This window comes from Taudactylus pleione, unplaced genomic scaffold (genome assembly GCF_031769625.1).
Source record: "Taudactylus pleione unplaced genomic scaffold, aTauple2 ptg000835l, whole genome shotgun sequence".
Lineage (NCBI taxonomy): Eukaryota > Metazoa > Chordata > Amphibia > Anura > Myobatrachidae > Taudactylus > Taudactylus pleione.
In genome coordinates, this window is record NW_028285237.1 from 277,015 (window position 1) to 295,446 (window position 18,432).

Here is an 18,432-nt window from a genome sequence, read left to right on the forward strand (position 1 = left end):
CTTCTAACTGTAATTTTTCAAAACACAGACTGTAAAATGACAGAAGCTGATTGGCTGGCATTTTATTTCTCAAAAAAGTTCGATACATCTCCCCCATGATCACCAGCTGATGTAACTTGTGCATGAAGTTAATTAGTTAGTTATATGCTAAATACATATGTAAAACAAACCATAGTACAAAAACATATAAGCATCTTAACCACTTAGTTGATTCCACATTTTAATGACATGTTAGCGTTTACTTATGTTCTGAACAATAGTGTGCAAATTCTTCCATGCTAACGTATCAGTAAACTTCATTTTAAATGAGTTTTTAAAATTCCATATATTAAAACAGCAGCTTTTATTCAACCACACTACAGCAGGAGTGGTCTTTTGGCAGGCGTTCTTAAAAAAGTAAATCTTCTATAAAAACGCCTATAGTTACACCATGAGAAGAAATTTAGGAGGCAAATTTCACAGCATTGTAACATCCTGAAAGTAGCGAATATGACGTAACGAGAAGAGTGATAGTTTTTCTCCCAACAATTCTGGCACCTTAAGTGCTACCAGTCACTGCAGAGCAACCAGATTCAATGAGTCGATACGTGATGTCAATGACACATTGACCACATGAAATCGAACATCAGTTTTGTTTTTAAATTGACACATGAATGGCCTTATGATAAAATACTTTTTTTAGTTTTCAGTTCACACTGAAGGATGCCAAGACGATGAAAAAAAAATATTTTCTTTTAAAAAAAAAGTGTTTTGTAAAAAAGAAAATAAGAAAAAAATTTGTGGACTTCACAACATATACAACAGATGTTTTTGACTGAACATGAAAACGGACAGAAACATATGGGCATTAGGAGTCATTAGTATGAGATATCTTCTTCCATAAAAGGGCTTTTAGGTTGTTTAATATTAATGAATGCTGCATCTCCATGTTCTTGGTAACAGCTTTCAGGGCAATACAAGAGTAGATCTGTTTCTCTAGCTCCTCTCGGATTTCGGAAGGGCTGCCCCGGAGCAGGTAGTCCTTTACCAACTGGCATATTTTGGCCAGATTTGGATGTGTTATATCTGCTGTGCATTTCTTTTTGCTTTGGTCGCACACAGTGATGCAGTCAGTACCATAAACACAGTCAGAGTCAGCCTCACAAGGTCGGTCTTTGATCAGATCCTTCAAGTTCATCTCCGGGACAATGTTTCTCATGTCCACCACTTTCAAGTCATATTTGTCATTATAACCAAAGTGTTTGGCACTTATATCACACATAAGAAAATTCCCATAAGGTCCATGAAAAATGTCTTCTACGAACTCCAAAAGACCTATAACTATCTTAGCCTTCCGAGGCCAGGATGGGGTAAACCACTGGTCCATGCGTTTTCGTAATCCTTGTGGGACAAATATTTCAAAGATCCATGGTAGGCTTATTCCATAAAGTGAGGTGTAAGGTACGGGTTCAGTTATATATAGATCTCCACAGAATCCCAGCAGTTTTGGAGTGTGTTCTTTGTCTTGCAAGATGACCATCAGCAAAAACTCATTGAGCTGCAGAAGTGCCCACGCAGACTTGGCCTCGGGAAGGGACACGTGGCCATCTTTATTACCATCTGCAGCTGCCAATATAAGGCTTACTAGGTCTCGGAGATTACCTTGGTCCCCCAATTTAGTCTAAAAGAGATTAAAGAAGGTTTTCTTTTCAGTGATGTAATAATAACAATAACAAATGTACACTTGCATGCTACACAAAATCAGAAATTAAAATTAATATCTAAGATCACAAGAAATTGCACAAAAGATTTACCATGGAAAAATGAAACTTATTAGTACAGAAAAACGAAGGACAGGGAGAAGGTTGCTGAACAGAATTCAAAGCTGTAGTATTGGAATCAGTATGTATGACCGCCCAACGCCGGAAGACCGGCAGCAGTGAAGATCCCGACGGGGAATTTAGGTAAGTAAAACTAACCCTGTCACCCCCCCTAACCCTTCCTTAGGGGTGCCTAACCCTAAACTCCCCCCCTAGTGCCTAACCCTAAATGCCTAAACCTAAGTCTCCCGGGAGGGAGTGCCTAACCCTAACCCCCCCTTCCTCTGGCCTAACCCTCCCAGGGGGGTGCCTATCCCCAAGTCCCCCCCGGGAGCCCCTAAATCTTTGTGAAATTGTTAGAACTAATGTTAAAATTCTCTTTTATCAGTTAAGTGCACTATTATTTTCAGCATAACTTGAAAATGAAAAAGCCTCACTAACACAATGAATCACAACAGGTGACTTTTAGGGAGTGCTTCCTGGTAAAAATAATAAAAACAGGTGTCTCAAAAGACAGGAGTCTGTTTCACTTGCTAAAAACTCTGTCGCATTGACTGATGCCATTACCCTGATGTCCCGTCTTGTTTTTGAGAGGCTAATTTGAATATTGCCTGAAATCTTCCCATCATTACTACGGGCCTGATTCTCAGTTGGACGAAATACCAATGTTCACGTAGTTGATCAATTTTTTTTTACTGAGCATGGAACTAAGGGCCGGATTCAATTAGGTGCGAAATCAGCTGATTTTCGCAAAAAAAACAAGCAAAGACTGGTAGGTGTGAAAAAACATAGGGGAAATAGATGAAAAAGTCAGGACATGCCGGAAATTGCGTGTACACCCCAAAAAATGGCTGTTGGCCATAATAAAAGTATTTTGGGGACTTAAATTGCGTAGGTTAGCGGTAATTTGTGTCTATGAAAAAGTGTTAAAAATGATAGAAAGCTATTTTGTTCCAGGAAATTACTGTTCCACGTATTGGGGGGTATGTTAAAATTGGTGCAAGTATATTTTTGTGTCGTAAAAGCGCACTTTTAAAAACCGTTAAAACAAGTGCAATGTTTAAAACACCTGCCGCATCCATATAGCCCCCCGAAATACCAGACCCAATATGCCAGGTTCCACCCATTGCCACCATACACTGATGAGCCTATCAAAGACACAGCAACGGACCTAAGAGGTAGCAAACTGTTGAAGTTAGCTACATAACTGAAAGCAGTTGGGGAGCAACTCATGAGGACACATCATCTACAAGAGCATATTGCTACATGGTGTCTTGTGTTTTTTTTTTTTTTTACAGCTGCCATGGATGATTGTTTGGCTTCTTTTTGATAATACTGTGCTACAGACACTTGGATGATGTCCTGGTGAAGAACTAGTATAAGTACCTTCCTCTGTTATCTACTATTGATGAGTAATATACTACAGTGATACTTACAATTCTATGTAAAGTGTTATTTTACTGCTATTTAACATCATATCTTTTAAACTACCTATAAAAGGACAAAGTCAAATGTCTGTTTTAATTCGTATTATTTTTTTTATTCAATTCTCCTTATTCGTAAGACAGGAACAGGGCATACAAAAAAAAAAAAAAAAAAAAAAGAGCTAAGTTAGTTTTCAAGAACAACCCATACACAATGGACATAAGGAATTGAGTAACAGTGCAATGGTCCTAAAACATGTCAGAATAGAAAAACAGAAATACAAATAGTTCCCAAATGTAAACAGTTAGGGGGGAATTTAATTAGCTGTGGTAATTAACCACAACTAATTGATCCCCGAGGGCAATTCAATTAGCCACGAAGCCGGCAGTCATTGGGATTATTTTTAACCAAAAATCCCCGATAATGAGGCCCTTTATCGTGTTCGCGAAAACACATAGGTCAGTGACCTTTTCACAGATTCTATAAAAGTTTTCATGTGAATATGGATTTTTTTCTTAGGTGCAAAAAATGGGTCTAATCAAACAGAATGAAGAAAAAAAAATTGAAAAAAAAACTCCAGTAGTTTGTCTGGGTTAATTGAATGCCCCCTGGTCATTTTTAATAAATACAGAGATGTGTACAAGTATACTATAGCTGATTATATAATTAGCGTTCCGAATGAGAGATTGGTTTTTATCACTTTGTAGTTATCTTTTTTAATATTATGATATCCTTTATGCTAAGGTTACTCCAATTTTTTAAAGATACCATTCAAGATTATGGAAATGCTTGCAGTCATTTGTAATAACATCTTCAGTACTACTAAGGTTATGAGCAATCTCGGACTGAGAAATTAAAATTTTATGTTTAAATGTTTAAGTTGGCCTCTCAACCTTCTGTTTGATAGATACAGTCAGGTGCATAAATATTGGGACATTGACAGAATTTTCATATTTTGGCCTCTATTCACCACCACAATGGCTTTGAAATGAAACAAACAAGATGTGCTTTAACTGCAGACTTTCAGATTTAATTTGAGGGTAATTACATCCAAATCAGGTGAACGGTGTAGGAATTACGACGGTTTCTATATGTGCCTCCCACTTTTTAAGGGGCCAAAAGTAATGGGACTATCAACTCAAAAGCTATTTATGCACCTGATATATATATATATATATATATATATATATATATATATATATATATTGTAGTTCTAAAATACAGTTTATGGCTGCTGTAACAAGTGGTTTGATTAAAGCAATGATTGTCAGTGTGGCTATTTAAACATCGATCCAGTTAGTCTCCTCATACTAGCAAATGGTGATGAAACGCGTCAGTCCCTGTTAACAATCTTTTAAGCATATTAGAGTGGCTCTTTTCAGCTACACAGTGTAGATTAGAACCACAGGAAAGCAGTCAAGATTTTTAATTATCCTAAAGTGCACATATCGAAACTAACTGCTGAGCATTATATTAATGACCTGGATTGTTGCTCTATCTATTTAATTTATATTTTGCAGCATGCATTTATATTGCTGGACAGCAGCCATATTGGATTAACAGTATTGGTCTTTATTAACGAATACGGTAGCTTTATAAATATAGGTCTATAAACTGAACTTATGTTATTCTGCTTGTGGATTTCCTTTTGAATGTAATAGCCTGTGACGTGTAGGCATCGGCAGTCTGCTCAATATTTTAAAAAGGGCAATTAATTTAAAAGGTATAGCCAGGTTGCTTTTTAAATGATTGCCCCTTTAAAATATCGGGCAGACTAGCTGGAAACTCGCCGATGGCTGCATGTCAAAGGCTTCTCACATTTACACAACAGTATGTGTGATATCAATTCAGTGTCCCAACTGAGACAGTGTGTATATTATGCCTGATAAAAAAAAAAAAATAGTTATGACCTTTATGCTACAGGCCAAGGTATGCAATTATCTTGTATTAAATTTAATGGTTGAATATTAATTTCAAACTTATTTTTATTGGCCAATTTTGAGATCAGCCAGTGGCAACTGCTATTCTCTGCTAATCAAACCAGACTTCAGTCAGATCCTGGGAGTGCAGTTTGTTGGAGAAGGCACAGCCCTGAATAGTGCGGGGATGAGAAACTTGCAACTGTGCTGTAAAAGGTTGGTCTATGATGCCTTACCACCAAAGGAAAAGCACTGCTGCTGTGCAACAAGATGCTTCCAGTTTTGCAGCACATGGCCCAGTCATGGCCACCCAGGTCCGATCACCATGTGCATAGCTATCTGAGGTGGTCTTCGTCTAGGGCTCCAAGGTGGACAGGGTATAGAGAGAAATTATGCATAGGGAGACCCTTAAAATGTGGGGCCTCCCTATGCAGAATTTCCCTCAATACCCAGACATCCACACTATGCTGAGAACCTCGCCTGCAACTCTACACACCGCACTCGGAATGAGAGAAACACTGACTACATGGCCAATTCCATGTCTCTCTTCTTCCTCCTCCTTTTGTGGAGGCTAGACTGAGACAAGTGGGACAGCTTCTTCTCTTATAACAGGGACATTCCCTAAATTTATCTGGTTGTGGCAAAGATGAGGGAGCACTGACTGGAAAAACGTGGCCTAACCAAGATGCAGAGAGACAAGGCATGCATGGCATTCCAGGGTGGTCTGCCCCTCAGGACAGTCATGGACTGGAATCGGTGCTCAAATCTTTGTCCCTGGTGTCTTATACCAGGATATAAACCTCTTCTGGGATTACCCCCTGCACAGAGGGCCTCATTCATAACAGACCGCAACAGTGTAAGCAGATCAGCCGATGGTGCGTACTGCGCATGCGTATGAACCGCAGTGCGCGTGTGAGTTAGCATTGCTATCACCTACGCAGATACAAAGCCATCGCAGATCAAGGGACAGGACTTCAGCATTTGGGGGTTGTAATGGGGGAGTGGTAGGAGAAACTCAACTGGGTTGGCTGTCCGTTTGAACGCCGTGCAGAAATTAGCCACTTTGATGGCATACGCAGCTCGAGTACTCACTGCGTGCGATGAGGTTAGCAATTTCTGAGTAAGGTCATACCTATTGTAATTGTGCTGGAGGGGCCAATGTTACCGATGTATATGCAGGAATGCAAGGTATTACGTATGTGATAGCGGTAGTGGGCGTCTCTATGCTGGCTGTGCGACGGCTTTGCGATTGCATACATTAGCATAATTTTGCAGCAGACCTGCGTGCGTAATCACAGCTGCAATCACAATAGCGATCTGTAGTGAATCAGGCCCAGACACTGTTGTGCATTGCACAATATGAACTCAGACAGTGTGCCCTTGAATGGCATGTCATAGAACTCCGTACTCTTCGGATGAGCATTTTGGGACATATATACCATCCACAAGGCCTCACGGTGAATAGATGCTTTGTAGTTTGCCATGATTCGTTTGTGCTGAAAAGGGACAATATGTCAGTGCAGGACTGTGGCAATTCAGCCGGAGTTGAATAGTGCCAGGAAGTTGGTCCCAGAGCTATTCAGTTCAGGGCGCTGTATAGTCCGGCTGTTCCAAGTTAAGTCGTAGAATGCTGGTTCTCGCAACTTAACCTGGGTGTTTAGTCATGAGAACCGGCATCCTCCGACTAAAGTGCCGGCCGCAAGGCTGTTAGCGTCGCGCTAAGTCGGAAAACAGACTTGCAGCCAGCAATTTAGTCGGATTTCTCCTCGCACCCTCAGGAGAGTGCAAGAATAAATAATTTAGTCGCCCTAACAGCGCGCTGAATTGAATAGCTCTAGGAGCTCCCCCCCCGGCGCTATCAACATCTACCCCATAGACACTAATCCATCATAGACAGTCCAGAGGAAGAAAAGGACTAACCCACCTCTCTTTCTCCCTCTTCGACATATGGATCTGACATCTCTCCTTCTCCCTCTTCACCTTTATGTGTGACACAGCTTTGGGCCTGTGATGCCTACTCCCTTACCCACTTCCCTTCCCCAGCTCAATCTTTGCTGAAAATGTTGCCTTGTTTATGTCATGAACAAATAATGCAGTACATGATGTATTGTATGCTCTGTATTATACTGTAACATTTGGCTGATTTATGTTCCATGGTGTATTGCACTGTGCTGAGACACAGTAAACTTAAATGAGATGTATTGCATTTGTATTTCATGAATAAAACACTGAAGTACAACAGACTATTTAAAAAAGAACAAAAAAAATGTGAATCCAGTCCACCAAACACACGGCTCTACTGTTATTTGCTTTACAATACAAGGTTAAAAGTGTACATTGTTTTTTAATCACATTTGTCCACAAAAGTACATGTACTAATAAAAAACAAACAGATAAACATTATATTCTTAATAACCTAATTTTTTTTTTTGCTTTGTTACTATAACTTTATTCACAGTAGAACATATTCAGAGAAGAGCCATTCTAGGACAGACCACAAATATTTGCTATTTTAAATACTGTGATGTAATGTGGTATTTGATAAAGTGGCGCTACATGCATCACATAATTACTTGTCAAACCTCCCACTTAGATCATGGTCTCTGAATCATGGCTGCCATCTGTAAATATATCTCTGCACATCGGACTCAGGATACACGAGAATAGAGCTATATACCGGAAGCTCAGCTCTGCTGAAAATCACATTATTGATGACATTGATTTCTGTCAGCCTGATTACTAAACAGTTCTAAAGACAGAACACATCAATAATCATTCTGCAGTGCCAGCGGCTTACATTGCAGAAAATGTCTCATATGCTTTTCAAAAAAAAGCCTTTATGGCCTTCAACACAAATGGTTTTATTTAATGGGACAGGAGTGCTTTAAAGAGCCATTACACCGAAAAAAGTTATAACTCTGTAAAAAAATAAATGAATGAATCCAGTGCCTGCTAATCACTATTGGAAGTTACAAACTCAAGATAACTCAGCTGTTATTGCCTGTGGATAACATCTATAGGGTGATACCTGGCACCAGGTCATTCTTTATATTGAACTTCTATCCCCTGAAACAGTGCAGAGAGTGCAAGGGTTGATTCTGAAGGATTGGCAGCCTGGAGAATTCTGAACAACTGCGCTGTTCACGGCCTTTAGAGAGAACCAGACAGAATATGCCAGAGCTCTGCGCAGCTTATCTCTATGTAATGGCTCAACATTGCTTTGCGCGTGCCCCGAAAATGATTAGGATGCTTAAGAAGTATTTATAAATGTTGGTACATATCACCATTTGGGAAGAAAAAAACATATATACACATTCATATAAAGCCCACACACCCTAATTGAACTTGCAGACTTCTGTGACGTATAGGGCAGTATTCCATTTGGAGCGACAAGCCGTTCGTCATTTTCGGCGATTCCACTTTCCCTGTATTCAATATGTCCAACTTTTCGTCCGGTGTGAAAAGTAAATGCAACAGACCCGGTGAAAAAGTACCACCTATGAAGAGGTGGCGAGAAAAAGAGTGCAGAATTGGGGTTTTGGAGTGCAGACTTCCAAAAACCACCCTGCACCCCTTGAACAGGCCCCCAAAGGTAATCGGTATCAAAAATGTTTAAAAAAGTACTTAAGGACACCCCAAAAAAGTACTTTAGTCTTGGGGGCGAAAAAAAACAAAGTTGGGGAACAAACTTCTAAACTAGCTAAATACCTGGGTGCCCCAGGTGTTTTTTTTATTGCAGGTAGTTGTGGCAGGTGGATTTTTAACATTTTTTTAAACTTCATATTAGCAACTTTAAAATATGCTTGCGCCCATTTTCATGTACCCCAAATTTGATGGGACTACTTATTTTACCAAAAAAACCTCCTAAATGCTATTTTTCACCACCTTCTTAAAAACGCAAAACAGCAGCTATTGAGACCGTTTAAAGACCCCACATACCTTTAGCAGGGCTATTCGGGGGAACCCAAAGTAAACCCCCATGTCAGAGCAAATTTTGGGGGATGTCATGCTGATTTCCCAAATTACAGGCTTTTCGCTGATTTCTAATTCGCCGGGACCCGTTTTAGCTGATTTCAAATTGAATACGGCGATACGCGGGCACGAGCGCGATACTATTTTGCCCCTGAAACCAGCGATGACGGTGAAAAGTCCGGCAACTGACTTTTCGCTCCAAATTGAATATGGCCCATAGTCTGGATTCAAGATAAAATCACCATTAATATCACCTTGCAACCAAAAAAATGTAAGCCACAAACAAAGAGGCTATTATTAGGAGAAAGGAAGGGCAACACAAATGGTTTTATAACACAAAAAAACTGCCATATCATTAAGGGTGTATGTATACAAAATATACAACACAAGAGAGAATATACTTACTTTAAAAAGACTGTGCACCATCTCTTTGAACTTTTGGACAGTGGTCCCTCTTGTTGGCTTGTCAAACAGTACGATTTCTTTCCTTGGCTCCAGTTCAGCTCCAAAATCAAGACGTAGAGTATCTTCCATTTGACACTTTATCACACCTTCCAGGTTTCCCCAGATCCCCAGGTACAACTAAAGGAAATATGGTATATCCATGATGCATATATTTCTCGTCTATCATGTAATGCTCCTAGGTGGCATGAATGGTGCAGATTGACATTGATATATAATAGATATATTGCGCAAGCAGAGATGGATTAAGGAAGGGGGATGGCGCGGGGGTCACGTGTTTTTATCTTTTAGATCATAGGGCCCCCCGAGTCCTAAGAACCCTGGCCCCCCTCCCGAAGACTTAATCCATCTCTGTATGCCAACGCCAAATGACAGTGTGGTTTCCATGCTCACTGGAGCAAGACTGATTGCCAATAAAAAAACAGGTTTAATGAAGACCACACCTGATAATAACAATTATTATAGACGAGTTGGCCGATATTACCACTAGTGGCCCTAAACCAGCCTGAGAATGATCCAATCTAAATGTGTAGTTTCAGCAACTTATTTCCACTTTTCCTTTCTATTTAAACCTTGCTCTAGTAAGAAATGGGCAACAACAATTCTGTTTAAACTTGACAGTTGTATAAAACAATAAAGAAAATATATAGTTTCCTTTATTACATTATGTTGTAATGGTTATAAATATGTACAATGAACATGAAACTACCAGTAAAAGCAAGCCTATAAAACCGCCTTCCGTTTCTAACAATAAACAGGCCGTGTAAAATTCTCTGGAGAAGGTCATGTGGTAATCGGAATGCTAAATGGGCCACATATAAGTGAGCTTCCCCAAGTAGTGAGTAACTCTCTGCTGAGTACATTTCAGGGATGGGCATGCCAGATGCTATAGTCCATTGATCATCATGGGAAATCTTTGAGCAGCAGATCCCTGTTATGCACCATTTGCATACATCTTCCCGTTAACATACAGGAAATGAAAAAAGTCACCTGATTGTTTGGTTTCGTTGACAAACATTTCCCAAAATACAGGGTTTCCTTAGAGCACAGGCCGTCACAGGCTGATCCGTCAATAATCCCCTTCCGATATTTGTCACACTGGAGAGAAAAGCCAGAATTAAGCATTGTACTGTGAAATCCATCACGCACCATTTCTGTCACCAATATACAGGATTGTGATATTTTAAAGTCACAAATCAGGAAAGTCACACAATAAATAGGTTATTCTATAATGATTATCCAATACATTCAGTAGTGGACGTAATACTGTTACATACCGTATTTTGAAAGTGTTATAAAATGTACAAATATGCTTGGCTTCTTTAATACTTATCTTTGGTAACAATAGGTAAAATATTAGACAAACTAATTAAGTTGTGGCTTTAATATACACTCTTGGATAGACAAGGAATGGATCAACTTATATAAAATAACTATTATATCTGTGGGTTTACCATTGTATAAATGCATACCATTGAAGCACAGAATGAATATAGATTTATAAAGCAATACATAGCGTTTGTATGATAGTTTGCTTTGGATCTGGAGTCTGCTGATAAAATTATTTACAAGTAAAAATGATTGTGTGACCTGTGAAGTCACTGTATCCATCTGTGCTTATAACAGAAGATAGAAAGTAATGCCATCTTGTTGTTCGTGAAAAACAAAGGGCCTGATTTAGTAAGGATCGGTATTGAGTACGCAGCTGTGACTGTATGCTAATGCCTGCTATAGCTCATCCGGCATAGAGACGTGTCCTGCTGCTTTCTCACATGCGTAGCGTTCCTGCTAGGCTGTTTTAGCGGGGCGCTGTGCCCTGCCCTCCTTCTGGAGGGCAAAAAGCGCACTGCTCTCAACGCACCACTAAGACAACCAGCGGGTGTCATCTTCACCCACGGGCCGTAGCTTCCCGCGTGTGGGGAAATGTGCGGTGACCCGGTCACCGCCAGTGAATAGACGCTGGGCGCATGCACCCGACATTTATTCTTCCTGTCAGCAGCGCTTGGGGGCTGCCCGGCATGTCCATGGACATGCTGGGCACGCCCCCAAGAGTGATGAAAAGACGCATCTAACAGACACAACCCCTTTCAATGGCCACGCCCCCTTTTCAGGTGCGCGCGGAAGTGCCCTCTCTAGCTCTGGCTCCCAGCCTGCCACTGGAGCTAGAGTGAACACTACATCTGTAATAACTTGCACTCCTGCGTATACATAAGTACCATCGATGCACATCGGTCCGCCACGCAACATTTACACCAGGTCTTACCAGCCGCAGAAACTGCCAGTCTCGTTGCCCGCGGTGAGTACTCGAGCTGTGTATGCAATCGCAGTGACTAATTTATGCACGTCCAGGAAACGGAATCACAACGGACAGAAACGCCTGCATTTCTCCAGCCACTCCCTCGTCACCACCCCCAAATGCTTACAGTCGGTCCCTCACTCTGCGATGGATTCCTCTGTGCATCCGTAATCACAGTGTGATCACAGCGCAGTGCTTAACAATCGATCTGCATAAGTAATTGCAATTGCGTACACTGCTGAATCAGGCCCAAAGATTACAGTGGTCACACTAGAGCTGTGGTACGCTCAGACTGAGCTGTGCTTTAATGATCATATGTTCACAAAGCAGATATATCTACTCCCTCTGGACTGGTGACCAGAAGTATATTCAGGTGCGGGCTGACATTGCAGTCACCCAGAGTGCTGAAGCCTGGAGAGGCGCAGCTGCAGTCAGCCCGGCCCCCCAGTCTCCACATCATTCCTCCTCCTCTCCTGAGCCGTGCAGTGGCTGCCTCCCCTCTGCTCCATCCTGCCTCCCTCTCTGGATGTCATAGGTGTTGTTCATCATCCAAAGGGGGTGGTATCAAACTTGCAGAGCAAAGCACCCCGGCCTAGTGAGAGGAGCACGTACAGTCAGAAAGAAGTGACAGCAACTGCCAAGTGACGATGGAAAGGAACAGAGCAGGGGTATTCTGGGCCTTTAGGAGACACATTGGCAGCTTACTAGCCCTGGCACCGCTATTTGTAAAAAGTGTAATTGGGTATGTGTGTGCGGCGCCAGGTGCGACTGTCAGAGCAAATTCAACAGTGCAGACTTCGTTCAATGCAATGTGCAGTATGTGATCCTGTGACTGAAGCAGTGACACAGACAGCCTGCATTCCTCACCCATACACTCACTGCTCCAGAGTCCCCTTCAGTGATTTTATAGCTCCCAGGCAAGCTGACTCCTGATTAACTCCTTGGATGTAGGAAGTAGCAATCTGTAACTCACAGCATAGAGATGTGTGTGCTGCTGCTGCTGTGTGTGACAGGGGAAGGTAGGAATGGGTATAGGGGTCAGTAATGTAGTGTAGGGTATAGAGGGGTCAGTAGTGTAGGGTATAGAGGGGTGCATAATGTAATATAGGGTATAGAGAGGTCAGTGATGTAGTGTAGGGACTAGAGCAGAGGTTCCCAGACGCGGTCCTCAAGGCTCCCCAACAGTTCAGGTTTTGGAGATATCCATGGTTGAGCACAGGTGGTTAAATTAAATAGACTTAAGGTGCCCATACACCTGCAAGATTTCGGGCCGATTGCACGATTTTCGATGAGTCATAAGATGGATCTTGTGAAAATCATGTATTATTTTAGTAAGATAAGATCCGATGCGCGCTCCTGCAGCTCCTATAATTGGATCTTATGATCAGAGGTGCAGCACATCTGTTCCATCGTATCGTGTGCAGATCGTGCCATTTATTTTGTTCATGCGATCAATTGTGCAGCAATTCAAGTCATTTCAATGACTGTTTGCCTTATGAGCCTGTGAGAGACAGGATTGATCTTACGACAGATCTGGTGCTAAAGAAAAACAACAAACATGCTGCCGGGATTGCCAGGGAGCTCCGGGAATCGTAGGGAAATCGTATGATGAATCTGATCTTATGCTGGTCGTGTAGGTGTATGGGCAGCATTAGGTACTAATTAAGTTACAGGTGCTCAACCATGGATATTTCTAAAACCAAAACTGTTGGGGGAGCCTTAAGGACAGCGTTTGGGAACCTCTGGACTTGAGGGTTCAGTAGTGTAGGGTATAGAGGGGTCAGTAATGCAGTATAGGGTATAGAAGGGTCAGTAATGTAGTGTAGGGTATAGAGGGGTCAGTAATGCAATGTAAGGTATAGAGGGGTCAGTAATGCAGTGTAGGGTATAGAAGGGTCAGTAATATAGTGTAAGGTATAGAGGGGTCAGTAATGCAATGTAAGGTATAGAGGGGTCAGTAATGTAGTGTAGGGTATAGAAGGGTCAGTAATGTAGTGTAAGGTACAGAGGGGTCAGTAATGTAGTGTAAGGTACAGAGGGGTCAGTAATGTAGTGTCGAGTACAGAGGGGTCAGTAATGTAGTGTAGGGTATAGAGAGGTCAGTAATGTAGTGTAGGGTATAGAGAGGTCAGTAATGTAGTGTAGGGTATAGAGAGGTCAGTAATGTAGTGTAGGGTATAGAGGGGTCAGTAATTTAGTGTCGAGTACAGAGGGGTCAGTAATGTAGTGTAGGGTATAGAAGGGTCAGTAATGTAGTGTAAGGTATAGAGGGGTCAGTAATGTAGTGTAGGGTACACAGGGGTCAGTAATGTAGTGTAGGGTACAGAGGGGTCAGTAATGTAGTGTCGAGTACAGAGGGGTCAGTAATGTAGTGTAGGGTACAGAGGGGTCAGTAATGTAGTGTATGGTAGAGAGGTCAGTAATGCAGTGTAGGGTATAGAAGGGTCAGTAATGTAGTGTAGGGAATAGAGGGATCAGTAATGTAGTGTAGGGTATAGAGGGGTCAGTAATGTAGTGTAGGGTAGGGTATAGAGGGGTCAGTAATGTAGTGTAGGGTATAGAGGGGTCAGTAATGTAGTGTAGGGCATAGAGGGGTCAGTTATGTAGTGTAGGGCATAGAGGGGTCAGTAATGTAGTTTAGGGTATAGAGGGGTCAGTGATGTAGTGTAGGGTATAGAGAGGTCAGTAATGTAGTGTAGGGTATAGAGAGGTCAGTAATGTTTTGTAGGGTATAGAGGGGTCAGTAATGTAGTGTAAGGTATAGAGGGGTCAGTCATGTAGTGTAGGGTATAGAGGGGTCAGTAATTTAGTGTCGAGTACAGAGGGGTCAGTAATGTAGTGTAAGGTATAGAGGGGTCAGTAATGTAGTGTAGGGTAGAGAGAGGTCAGTAATGTAGTGTAGGGTAGAGAGGTCAGTAATGCAGTGTAGGGTATAGAAGGGTCAGTAATGTAGTGTAGGGAATAGAGGGATCAGTAATGTAGTGTAGGGTATAGAGGGGTCAGTAATGTAGTGTAGGGTATAGAGGGGTCAGTAATGTAGTGTAGGGTATAGAGGGGTCAGTAATGTAGTGTAGGGCATAGAGGGGTCAGTAATGTAGTGTAGGGCATAGAGGGGTCAGTAATGTAGTTTAGGGTATAGAGGGGTCAGTGATGTAGTGTAGGGTATAGAGAGGTCAGTAATGTAGTGTAGGATATAGAGAGGTCAGTAATGTAGTGTAGGGTATAGAGGGGTCAGTAATGTATTGTAGGGTATAGAGGGGTCAGTAATGTAGTGTAAGGTATAGAGGGGTCAGTCATGTAGTGTAGGGTACAGAGGACTCAGTAATTTAGTGTAGGGTATAGAGGGGTCAGTAATGTAGTGTAGGGTATAGAGGGATCAGTAATGTAGTGTAGGGTACAGAGGGGTCAGTAATGTAGTGTAAGGTATAGAGGGGTCAGTAATGTAGTGTAATGTGCAGAGGGCTCAGTAATGTAGTGTAGGGTATAGGGGGGTCAGTAATGTAGTGTATGGTACAGAGGGGTCAGTAATGTAGTGTAGGGTACAGAGGGGTCAGTAATGTAGTGTAGGGTATAGAGGGGTCAGTGATGTAGTGTAAAGTATAGAGGGGTCAGTGATGTAGTGTAGGGTATAGAGGGGTCAGTGATGTAGTGTAGGTTATACAGGAGTCAGTAATGTAGTGTAGGGTATAGAGGGGTCAGTAATGTAGTGTAGGGTATAGAGGGGTCAGTAATGTAGTGTAGGGCATAGAGGGGTCAGTAATGTAGTGTAGGGCATAGAGGGGTCAGTGATGTAGTGTAGGGTATAGAGGAGTCAGTAATGTAGTGTAGGGTACAGAGGGGTCAGTAATGTAGTGTATGATATAGAGGGGTCAGTAATGTAGTGTAGGGTATAGACAGGTTAGTGATGTAGTGTAGGGTACAGAGGGGTCAGTAATGTAGTGTAAGTTATAGAGGGGTCAGTAATGTAGTGTATGATATAGAGGGGTCAGTAATGTAGTGTAGGGTATAGAGGAGTCAGTAATGTAGTGTAGGGTACAGAGGGGTCAGTAATGTAGTGTAAGGTATAGAGGGGTCAGTAATGTAGTGTAGGGTATAGACAGGTTAGTGATGTAGTGTAGGGTACAGAGGGGTCAGTAATGTAGTGTATGGTATAGAGGGGTCAGTAATGTAGTGTATGATATAGAGGGGTCAGTAATGTAGTGTAGGGTACTACAGAACGGGACCTGCAACTACCGACAGGCAGAAGTGTTTCGGGAGCACTGCAGGAGCGGACTGCGTTCCCGGAAACGCGGGAGTGTTGCCCCTGTTTTCTGGGAGTGCTGAGGCCAGGGTCTGCGTCCATGCACACATAGTTCTTGGCCTTGCTAGCCACCAGGACCCGGTCAGGCTGTGGTAAGCTTCAGCTACCGCAGCCTGGCCAGAAGGACAACAATCTCGACCAATAGTCGCAATTGTTCCGATGGTGATACCAGGCTGTGGCCTCGGTCGCAGCTCTGGGATCATGCAAATGCAGCAAGGAGGGGTCTGCTTCCTAAAGATGCCTTCTGCTGCATTTGCATGCGAGATAAACGGAATTGCACAGTCGCTTGTGTGCAGCTCTGCAATTCTGTCCATCTTTGAATCAGGCCCTCTGTACATTATTAATGAATTAGGATGCAAAATGTAGGAAAAAGTACACAATCTGGGTAAAAGAAATACAAAGGTCAGCGGTCTGACAAGTGACTGGCACCATGCCTTGCACCATGTATCATTGTGCTTAAACTGAGATATGTAAATTTTTTGTATGGGGGGTGGCAATGGAAATGTTCTCACTGGGCTCCACTCAGTTTAGAACCGGCCATGTTGGTGACATCACTGGCAACTTCAGTGCCAGGGTGAAATCATATATTAATAGGTCAACAGAATTTCACTACTGTTATAGGGGCCTGATCGCAAATTCCCGATGTTCGGGAATCTGCGCAAGCACAGAACCAGTTCTGCACATTGCATGCGTGATCGCAGACCCGTTCTGCACGTCAGTCAACAGACTGTCCGTGATTGACAGTCTGCTGCCATTTCTGGGCAGGAAGGGGGTGGAGACAGCCCCCCATTTCTCAAAACGGAGGGGAGGTGCAAGGCCAGGATTTCCACCAGCAGATCGAGATTTCCTGTCCTCCTTTACTCATCTGCATGACCGGCTTGCATGACTCTATGGTCACTTAGCAGGACTTTGGCAGCACAGATGATCCGATGCTGTGTCCTAGGATGCAGCTTGAATTGATAATGTGTGCAGGAGGAGTGATGCCTCCTGCTGCATTACCATATTTGTGCTATTGCAGCTGCTATCATGTTAGCAGCTGCGATAGCCATTTTGTCTGCAGCAGAATCAGGCCCAAAGAGTAAATTTATGGGACAAAGGGCCGTATTCAAATAGCTGCGGAAACTGTCGTTTTCGCAAAGAAAGACTGAAATTTTTGTCAAAAAACAGGTAAAAAAAAAAAAAAAAGGAGAAAAGCTTTCTCCATCCCAGATCAGGAGAGAAAAAAAAAAAGCAAAATACCTATTTTTGACAAAAAATGTGGTGATTTCTTTAAGAACCCTTTGGACCCCCTAAAGATAAATCACTGATTTTTTTTCTCCCTTAAATCGCGTACTTTGGCGAACAATGACCATGCAAATTTTTTTTTTCTTCCAGGAAATTACTGTTCCACGGAAATTGGGGGGGGTACGTTAAAATGGGTGCAAGTATATTTTCGTGTCATAATAATGCAATTTTAAAAACCGTTAAAAAAAACGCAGAATGCATTTATTTGTTATATACATCTTATACACACAGCCTGCAGGTAATTTTATACAATATTTTCAATAATTTTGTGGCTTAAACAAAGTTTGTGTACAGAAAAGAAATTAATTTATGTTTCATATAGACCTTATACACACAGCCTGAAGGTCATTTTATACAATATTTTTAATAATTTGTGCCTTAGACAAAGTTTGTGTAAATTGAACCATCAAAAGTTTCATTATCTCAGTCATGCCAAAATATAGGAGACTCAACCTGTACGTTAAAACCATTTAATGATTTATTTATTTTTGCATCCAAAATTTGCGTAGCCGTTTCTCACCAAAGTACGCAAATTATGAATTTTTATTTCCGGTAATTTATCATTAGGGGGGTGTTCAAAGAGTCCTGAAAGAAATACCCACATTTTTAGCCAAAAATAGGGATTTTACATCTCATTTCTACTGGTCTGGGATGGAAAAAACTTTTCTCCAGTCTTTTTTCGCGTTGCCGTTTTCGCCTGTTTTTTTGCGCAAGTGTCGCCTCTTTTTGTCGATGTCGAAAAAAACGGTCATTTTCGCTGATAATTGAATATGGCCTAAAGTTGGATGCAGAGCATTTGCCAATTATATATCAAATGGCATTTTTTCCCCTGCTCTATGGTGTTTTGAGTTCCGACGCTCAGATGGAAGAGAAGGGGATGGGACACAAACAAGTTGCCTGGGCCGTACCAGAGGCAGGACCAACAGCAAGTGCTACTGTACCAGCCAAAAGGTATTATTAAGCAAGAAGCACAAA

The 18,432-nt window shown here is 41.9% G+C and overlaps 1 protein-coding gene across 3 annotated transcripts in view; it reads right to left on the reverse strand.

The window, feature by feature from the left end:
• Positions 1–207: 207 nt before the first annotated feature.
• The window catches only part of DIPK1A (divergent protein kinase domain 1A), a 135,332-nt gene continuing 117,107 nt past the window's right edge, over positions 208–18,432 (reverse strand). For all 3 annotated transcript variants that reach the window (XM_088458478.1, XM_088458477.1, XM_088458476.1), the window contains 3 exons: positions 10,568–10,675; positions 9,521–9,697; positions 208–1,660 (listed from right to left, as the gene is read on the reverse strand). In XM_088458478.1, coding sequence (XP_088314604.1) covers positions 848–1,660; positions 9,521–9,697; positions 10,568–10,675 — 1,098 coding nt within the window. In that variant the 3' untranslated portion in view covers positions 208–847. The remainder of the gene's footprint in view (positions 1,661–9,520; positions 9,698–10,567; positions 10,676–18,432) is intronic.